General features: G+C 41.5%; 1 protein-coding gene across 1 annotated transcript; it reads left to right on the plus strand.

Moving 5' to 3' along the window:
• Nucleotides 1-1,613: 1,613 nt before the first annotated feature.
• Nucleotides 1,614-5,966, plus strand: LOC146750455 (uncharacterized). The gene is made up of 6 exons (XM_085505996.1): nt 1,614-1,911; nt 2,064-2,109; nt 3,131-3,253; nt 4,291-4,416; nt 4,908-5,223; nt 5,317-5,966. The coding sequence occupies exons 1-5, from the start codon at nt 1,825-1,827 to the stop codon at nt 5,198-5,200; spliced, it is 675 nt and encodes a 224-aa protein (XP_085362122.1). The 5' UTR covers nt 1,614-1,824; the 3' UTR covers nt 5,201-5,223; nt 5,317-5,966.
• The last annotated feature ends 4,525 nt before the right edge of the window (nt 5,967-10,491 follow it).

Here is a 10,491-nt window from a genome sequence, read left to right on the forward strand (position 1 = left end):
TAGCTCTCGTGTGTGTGTGTTACGATACCGACTCAAATGTAGAAATTTATACCCGTGTTATCATCGTATATAGTGTAACCTTATGCAATATGAACGAGACAAATTCGTGTTTATTACAAACTAACATCAGTTTATGCAATAACATTTACAGAAAACATTAGCAGTTTCTATCGAAAATGAAATTGTCTATTAGTATGGCTTTGTGGACAATGTAGATGTAGACAAATCTGCAACTCACTTCTTCGGCAGCCTCTGGTTAACTTCGGTGGTAATATACTTATGACTGAAACGTAATTGCTCGTTATTGGCTTTGACCTCTGAACTATTCTGTCATTTAACAATGTCTTCCTTACTGACCGCTACTGAACAAGACGTTGGTTCTGCCTTTCAGTCCGACAACTAACTACTTCACGATTACTTGTACTGACTGTTACGACTTTCTTACAGCGGTAGATTACTGTGTAACAGGACTAATTCAACTGTTGTTGGCCGACTAACTGACTGACTGACTGAGACCGAAGTTTCGGGAAAAAACACGACATCATCTTCCCATGTTCAGACGGACGTCGTGTAATGTTTCAGTATGTTCTTTGTGTATCTTTACAACAGTTTGGCCAAATGCAAAGAAACTTTATACATAATTATTTGTTTGTTGCAGACGATGCGACCGCGTACTGTCTGAGTGCATACTTTTCTGTATCCTTCACATAACCTTATTATTATACATCTTTTCCTCCCACGAATGCATCACGGGAATACCGAAATACAAAAAGTTTAGAACAGATTGACTTTTTGTATGGCGTCCGGCTGCCATGTTTTGTTTTTATTATTAGAGGACGCCTATGCGCGTAATCGTCCATATTTGGAATTTATGGCGTTACGGTCACAGATGTATAATAATATTAATTAACTTGTTTTCGGCTTCATTTTGTTTTCTAAGCACTTTCATCATCTCAATATGCGCTCGCTACGTATGTTTTTCCTTACACTCTTTGCATACACTTAATGCAATTTCTCGGTTACGATGCGTACAACTCAATTTACACATCTTTTTTTAAAGCTTGTTTTTAATCGAAAAGAATCTAGTGTCACTGAAAGCAACTACTCAAAATATAATTTTCTTACATACTTGGTTCTCTTGTTTAGAGTTTGTAATTATGGTTATTGTTCGACGTTTTCTCATTCCCCGATTCACGTATTCATTGACATATTTTTTCATGCATTTTGTAAAGGAGTGGCAACACCTGACATATGTCATGATATTATTTTGAACAAAAGTTATAACACTCGCAATCAACGTCACAATGTATCATAGATTACAGAGACACAGGGATGTTGCAAACCATATACATTCAGCGACGAATTACCCAATAGAATTTTGATTTAATGGTGAAAGTAAATGACAGTCGTAAAGGACATGTTCAGCATGAATGGTGTGTGAAAATTGACTTCCCTATGCTCAAATTACCTCTACACAAAGACCCTAAAAGAACCATATGGCCTGGGAAAGGTTGACTGTGTTTAATACAATTACTTTCAGCTTGTTTCAGTAAGTAATTGATACAAGTACTTATATAAGTAGTAGCTTATATTAAGTGCAAGGGTCTTCTGAGCTCAATGTCGTCAATTCATTAATACCCTGCTGTATTGCGTCTGTTTATTCGTGCGAGGTTTTGATACATTCTTTTAGTTTTAGTGATATATGTGATCTTTATTCATCGCACTTTGCGTTGCCCCCTAATTCTACCAAGATTATATATTTCACGACCATTCTAAGTACGGATTGCTCATACATTGATACATTGGTATTAGCTTTACCGAACCATGCGAATACCCACCATGGAAGTCCGGGTATCAGTGTTGTGCCTCGGTCTCATTCTACATCTAAATCCACTGCAATGTACATCAAAGGTAATGTAAACTTCCTGATCATGTCGAGGCAATCACGAAGGTTACTATGCCAACAATAAGAACACCTATGCCCACCCTGTGCGATATTACAAAACAAAGTGATATTTGTTAGGGATTTAGTTAGATTCACATATTTGTTATGTTTTCTTCAGTTTCACGCAGACCAACACGTGGCTGTCAAACAGGAGCAGATGGGAGGTAAGTATCTAGAGTAATTTACATTTATATATTAAATATGATATATTTTATTACCATAAACATTGATAAATAAGCATTTCTGTAATAGCCTGTGCCTTATTTATGTTATGTTATAACAGTTTACAAATGCCTAAGTGAACATAAAATCAAACAAATTTGCAGAATGGAGGAAAATAGTAAAATAATGACCAGTCTATGTACTTGAAAACGTGAATAGAAAGCCTCATCCCTTGCCATAACACATAAAGTGTCATTAAGCGATTTGTGTATATAGTTTCTGTGTTCAGACGGGTCTGTTCTGCTCGAACCAGCCTTGTTTGAAGAGTAATTTTATTTCGTGAACAATGCCTACTTTATAGCGTAACGACGAATATTTATTTCCTCCGTTTTGTAAACTATAGTGCAATGACCTTGGCTGAATCATAAATCTATTCTATTCAAATGGTCGTATACATAAATAATAAAGAATGGTTTTATCAACAGAAAGTACGAATAGTAATATTACAGTAACTACGTTTGTACGGAATAAAAGAATACAATGTTCACATTCGAGTCACGCGTAAACACAGGACAACAGTAGAAAATTGATTCTCGTCTCGAGACGAGTATTGGTTCCGAAAAACAAACAAACAGACGCTGTTGACAGAGGTAGGAATTTTCAAATAGATGACGCGTTATTTGGGCAGATTTTCGGCTCTAGCCAGGCTGCCCGTTTGAACACAGTAACTTCTTCCTTACAATGGCATTTAGTAACATTGTCATTTATGTTAGACGAAAATTTCGGTTGTGATATAACATAACAATTGCTGATGCGATCAATTCAAATTAAAATACTAGGAAACACCAAAACGTTCTGAATCAGGAGTCATTTTGGAATATGCAATGACATAGGCTGGGGATTTTTTTCTATAGCTAAGACTGGTTTGAAATGTTTATATTATGTTTGCTGTTATTTAGGTATTTTTTGTATACTGAAAGCATCAAATTGTAACGTCATTACACTTGTCTTTGTTTTCGTTAGCAACTGAAGCTCCATCACAGTGCAGTCTTCTAGAGTGTGTTGATGCGACATTATGTTTTGGAACTGATTTTTGTATATGTCCTACGAACTATCAGTGGTTGGTGGGTACGGAGCTGTGCATTGGTAAGTTACACATTATTTGTATAGTAATAATTTTTTTTGGGGGGAGGCCAAGGGTTATTTTCGTTCAACGTAATTGCAATATTTTTTTGTTCGTACAACGTAAAATGAATTCTGTAATCACAGGCTAGACGTACAACCTAATCAATCAAATATTTTTTTCGTACAGCGTAAAAATGTGTAATTTTTCTCGGTACGTACAAGAATTTACATCCAAATAAAAAAAGTCGTAAAGAATAATCCTGGGAAATTAAATTTTCGAAACTGTAAAACGACTAGATGACACAATTCACGGCAAAATGCAATTATCACTGTAAACTGTAAAAACGTCTTTTTTTCCTTGTAAATTGTAAAAAGCCCTTTTTATTTCCCGTAAAACAGTACCAACTACCCCCTTGTCCCTCCCCTCATTTTGAAGTGGACAAATAGATTTGTGTATATATGGTCATATGAATGTAATAAGTGGGAACAGAAATATACATTGCCACTTCAGTTATTTTTTGTCTCTGACAAATAGCACAAATAAGAAATAATATGATTATCGTTAAAAAATCATCTTGCTTGCTTGCTTTGTATGCGCTATTAATTCTAAGCAGTGACGTAATTCGTGTAAGATTGTGTGCGCGCGCACCATGTTCCATTCATCCACCAAGTCACGTAATATGCAAATTTAAATTAACAAATAGCAACACACACCTCGCAAGGGACAAAAAACTTTTTTTCGCGATCACTTTTTCATTTTGTAATAACCGCGTTTCGTATAATAAAACTTGTAAGCAAGCCTAGTTAAATTATTAAATGGACTAAAAAAATAATCAATCAGTGTGACATTGGCCCTATTTTCAGTATTTCTTTTATTTTGTTAAATACTATAATTAAACATTACATATTTTGATAAGGATGAGTAGATAATGGCGATTTACAGAATCAACTACATTGTATTGATAATCTAAACACGTTCTAAGAGTAGCTGTTGAACAGTCGTCTGCTGTTCTTATCTGATGTCCATGATCATTATATTAATTGATTCCGTACCATAGATATCGACGAATGCGTAGAGGACCCAACTGCTTGTGTTAATGCTCACACATGTGTCAACCTTGGTGGTTCATATGAATGTGGTTGCAACGAAGGATGGATACTTACCCTAGAAAACACATGCGAAGGTACCATTAACATTCTATTTTTGCTCGTTTAAAAACCTATAACAGCAAGAAATAGATAAATCCAAATTCTTTCATTATTAAAATCTTCCAGTCACACCTATTGGACTGGAATGCGAAGTGAAGGGAAAGTGAAATCTACAAGTGTTTTTGTATATCTTGAGAACAATTATTGTAGAGTTTTTCAAATGTTTTTCTCCGCGTCGTGATACCATCTACCCTTACGTCACCAAACCTGTTTAAGTAACATCACTCGCATGTTTCAAATGAAAAAATTAATGTTCGTGTCATTCAACCAAGAACATGTACACATACACCAACAATTGTGTAACTCATAATTGTAACTCAAATCGTCACTGGTCATATCGACACTACGAACCTAGTATACAACATCATTTAACCCATTAATTGGCACACTGAGTCACAACTCTTACACATATATTCCGTTCTCTTATTTCATATTTTTCTCCAACATGCGTGTCCTTCCGTAACAGAAGATACAGCTGGACCCAAAGACTACTTGAGAGTATGCAGTAAATACCACGTATTTATAGAGGATGGCGTTACTTTCATGGATTCCCAGAAAGGTTGCGATGACAATAATTTAGAGCTTTTATCAATACCGAATGAAATATTTGCCACAAACATCGAAACGTATCTTCAAGGAATTGACATAAATTACAGCTTGGATGATTTTTGGTACATGACCAAGTGTGGTGAAAATCCTAACAGCAATGGACAAGCTGGGGATACCAGAGATGGATATATTTGTGGGTTCAAGAACTAAATCTCACTAGTAAATAAAACAATGTAAGTATAAAAAAATCAAACAGTATTACACATTGACGACTACACCATACATTGCAGAATAATTGATTCTATGAATACTGTGTTCTCTTCTAGTATCAATGGGCGGCTTGGAATCACTGGTGTATATTGAATATATAATTAGTGCACTGTATCATCGGCTTGGAATCACTGGTGTATATTGAATATATAATTAGTGCACTGTATCATCGGCTTCTTTAACGCATTGACATTTTGTTGTTTTGGTTTGAGTTTTGCATCCGTCGGAATCATACATGATTGTTAGTGCCAGGATTCCAGGTCTTATTGTGTGTACAAACTACTGTATTTGTTTTTCTTTTAACGATCTCAGGGGTTATTGATAAACAGCAACACTCATTAAAACAGAGATGTTGCATTTTTGTGACTGTACTGAAGATACATACGTATTCTGAAACAACGCATCACCAATGCAATAATTCATCAGTGATGGGATTTGATATTTAGGCGACTACCTACCCTATACTGTTTATCGAATACAGATCTAAGTTTATATGTGGATGTGTTTGCTAGCCCATATCAATATGTAGTTTACCTGCTGTGATAGCTATTACAGTTTTGACCCCCGGGACACAGTAAAAACTTTAGTCACATTTCCGGGAGAATTGGTGTTGGGTATTTGTGAGGTTTTAATCTTTATAAATCGGATACGGCTTTTACCATATACCTTGAGGGTAATTATCAATAAATGTCATTATTTCAACCTACTGGCTTTTTTTATTTCAGTTGTTATTCTCATTTCTGCCATTTATTCAAATAATTATAAGATTTGATATGCATGTCCTTGTTACCACGGTAACAATAAAAACATTCGGTTAAATATTTGTATGTATCCAACAGTTAAATAATCAATATCAATATAATAGGTAATTTAAAATAATCGCACAAACAAATCATCATATCATACACATTAGCCCTGCGTACAGTGCTGTGCGTACGGGGATAGATGTCCCCCACCACAGCCCTGCGTACCTCCATAGACAAAGTCCGGGACTTTGAAAAATATAAATTTTTTAATGAAATAACATGCTCAGGTACCAAAAATGATGATCGATCACCAGATATATCCAGAACTCCCAGTTCGGAGTCCAATTGTGGATGGAACCGGCTACTTTGCCCTAAAAACACATTCTCTTGCGTGAATGAAATTAAAAATTGCGGCGTTTGGTAGATAATTCCTCCGGTATCAACGCGTTTACATTTTTTGTCCGTCTTTACTATTCGCTTATTCTATTTCTTTACTATTCAACCAAACGCGTCCCCGTACACACAGCACTGTAGGCAGCGCTGTGGTGGAGACATCTATCAACCAAACGCGTCCCCGTACACACAGCACTGTATGCAGGGCTGTGGTGGGGACATCTATCAACCAAACGCGTCCCCGTACACACATCACTGTAGGCAGGGCTGTGGTGGGGACATCTATCAACCAAACGCGTCCCCGTACACACAGCACTGTAGGCAGGGCTATGGTGGGGACATCTATCAACCAAACGCGTCCCCGTACACACATCACTGTATGCAGGGCTGTGGTGGGGACATCTATCAACCAAACGCGTCCCCGTACACACATCACTGTAGGCAGGGCTGTGGTGGGGACATCTATCAACCAAACGCGTCCCCGTACACACATCACTGTATGCAGGGCTGTGGTGGGGACATCTATCAACCAAACGCGTCCCCGTACACACATCACTGTAGGCAGGGCTGTGGTGGGGACATCTATCAACCAAACGCGTCCCCGTACACACAGCACTGTAGGCAGCGCTGTGGTGGGGACATCTATCAACCAAACGCGTCCCCGTACACACAGCACTGTACGCAGGGCTATGGTGGGGACATCTATCAACCAAACGCGTCCCCGTACACACATCACTGTATGCAGGGCTGTGGTGGGGACATCTATCAACCAAACGCGTCCCCGTACACACAGCACTGTAGGCAGCGCTGTGGTGGAGACATCTATCAACCAAACGCGTCCCCGTACACACAGCACTGTAGGCAGCGCTGTGGTGGGGACATCTATCAACCAAACGCGTCCCCGTACACACATCACTGTACGCAGGGCTATGGTGGGGACATCTATCAACCAAACGCGTCCCCGTACACACATCACTGTATGCAGGGCTGTGGTGGGGACATCTATCAACCAAACGCGTCCCCGTACACACATCACTGTAGGCAGGGCTGTGGTGGGGACATCTATCAACCAAACGCGTCCCCGTACACACATCACTGTAGGCAGGGCTGTGGTGGGGACATCTATCAACCAAACGCGTCCCCGTACACACATCACTGTATGCAGGGCTGTGGTGGGGACATCTATCAACCAAACGCGTCCCCGTACACACAGCACTGTAGGCAGGGCTGTGGTGGGGACATCTATCAACCAAACGCGTCCCCGTACACAGCACTGTAGGCAGGGCTGTGGTGGGGACATCTATCAACCAAACGCGTCCCCGTACACACATCACTGTAGGCAGCGCTGTGGTGGAGACATCTATCAACCAAACGCGTCCCCGTACACACAGCACTGTAGGCAGCGCTGTGGTGGGGACATCTATCAACCAAACGCGTCCCCGTACACACAGCACTGTACGCAGGGCTATGGTGGGGACATCTATCAACCAAACGCGTCCCCGTACACACATCACTGTACGCAGGGCTATGGTGGGGACATCTATCAACCAAACACGTCCCCGTACACACATCACTGTAGGCAGGGCTGTGGTGGGGACATCTATCAACCAAACGCGTCCCCGTACACACATCACTGTATGCAGGGCTGTGGTGGGGACATCTATCAACCAAACGCGTCCCCGTACACACATCACTGTAGGCAGGGCTGTGGTGGGGACATCTATCAACCAAACACGTCCCCGTACACACATCACTGTAGGCAGGGCTGTGGTGGGGACATCTATCAACCAAACGCGTCCCCGTACACACAGCACTGTACGCAGGGCTGTGGTGGGGACATCTATCAACCAAACGCGTCCCCGTACACACAGCACTGTACGCAGGGCTGTGGTGGAGACATCTATCAACCAAACGCGTCCCCGTACACACAGCACTGTACGCAGGGCTATGGTGGGGACATCTATCAACCAAACGCGTCCCCGTACACACATCACTGTATGCAGGGCTGTGGTGGGGACATCTATCAACCAAACGCGTCCCCGTACACACATCACTGTAGGCAGGGCTGTGGTGGAGACATCTATCAACCAAACGCGTCCCCGTACACACAGCACTGTACGCAGGGCTATGGTGGGGACATCTATCAACCAAACGCGTCCCCGTACACACATCACTGTATGCAGGGCTGTGGTGGGGACATCTATCAACCAAACGCGTCCCCGTACACACATCACTGTAGGCAGGGCTGTGGTGGGGACATCTATCAACCAAACACGTCCCCGTACACACATCACTGTATGCAGGGCTGTGGTGGGGACATCTATCAACCAAACGCGTCCCCGTACACACATCACTGTAGGCAGGGCTGTGGTGGGGACATCTATCAACCAAACACGTCCCCGTACACACATCACTGTAGGCAGGGCTGTGGTGGGGACATCTATCAACTAAACGCGTCCCCGTACACACAGCACTGTACGCAGGGCTGTGGTGGGGACATCTATCAACCAAACGCGTCCCCGTACACACAGCACTGTACGCAGGGCTGTGGTGGAGACATCTATCAACCAAACGCGTCCCCGTACACACAGCACTGTACGCAGGGCTATGGTGGGGACATCTATCAACCAAACGCGTCCCCGTACACACATCACTGTATGCAGGGCTGTGGTGGGGACATCTATCAACCAAACGCGTCCCCGTACACACATCACTGTAGGCAGGGCTGTGGTGGAGACATCTATCAACCAAACGCGTCCCCGTACACACAGCACTGTACGCAGGGCTATGGTGGGGACATCTATCAACCAAACGCGTCCCCGTACACACATCACTGTATGCAGGGCTGTGGTGGGGACATCTATCAACCAAACGCGTCCCCGTACACACATCACTGTAGGCAGGGCTGTGGTGGGGACATCTATCAACCAAACACGTCCCCGTACACACATCACTGTAGGCAGGGCTGTGGTGGGGACATCTATCAACCAAACGCGTCCCCGTACACACAGCACTGTACGCAGGGCTACATACACATATGCTGGGAAGTGTGGGAGTGTTAGAGTATTCCCGTTGACGCGACGTAAAAAGAATTATAAAGAAAACATCGTAACATGGTAGTTGTTATGCATTTCAACGCTATTAGCAAGTTTGTATATACTTAAAAATTACACGCAGTTAATACCGGCACAAATGTATAGATCGTGCAACAATTGAACATTTTGACATGACTACTAGACGCATTAATGTCCAGGAATTCATACCTGAAACAGGCTTATGACGTAACAAAGGTGACTCAAGATCAACCTCATACTTTAACAAAGAAACAACATGATGGTCGCATATGGTCCCCTTAAGTATCATCAACTACTTTTCCCTGACTTCACGGTGGGTTAAACACATTAATGGTTGGCATTTCCAATACTAGTATGAGGAATACAGTTTATCGTTCAGTTACAGCGTTCAATTTCGAGCTTGCTCCAATGTTGAGCTGTTCCGCCAAGCCCTCGGAGTCAGAAAACCCAGGTACCGTAAAAATGTTGTTTCATCCACACCGCAAGCATGGTCGCCATCTTATTATGCATGGTAAAGGTTCTAAGTTTCTCTTGAGCGTCGAATGATTAAAACCCAACGTCTCCAACGATTTCTCCAGCTCAAAATGTACACTCAATGCCAGTTTTCCAAATATCTCACACGCGCTTTACCCGACATCTGAAACTTCCAGAAATATTCGAATTATTATAATTCCGAATAATAATTCAAGAATATATATGAACGATTACCAAGATATTGTCGTATTTTGTGATACTCAACTACGATGTCTAGAATTCAATCGGCTTGCATAGACCAATCAGATCACCGAGATTTGTATGACATAGTTAGGATATATATTATTACACTGAACTGCCAGGGCATATGGAATAAATAACACTAAATATGCCTACGAAATTGAATACATCGTTGCAAGTAACAGCGCCACAATAATACGATCAATATATCCCAATGGCAGCACAACTTGGATGCCACATTCCAACAATACTTACCATACGTGTGTGACCAAGGGATAAACAAGTATGGACGACAGAGGTATAA

The sequence above is a fragment of the Saccoglossus kowalevskii genome, chromosome 1 (genome assembly GCF_978046115.1).
Source record: "Saccoglossus kowalevskii chromosome 1, keSacKowa6.1, whole genome shotgun sequence".
Taxonomy (NCBI): domain Eukaryota; kingdom Metazoa; phylum Hemichordata; class Enteropneusta; family Harrimaniidae; genus Saccoglossus; species Saccoglossus kowalevskii.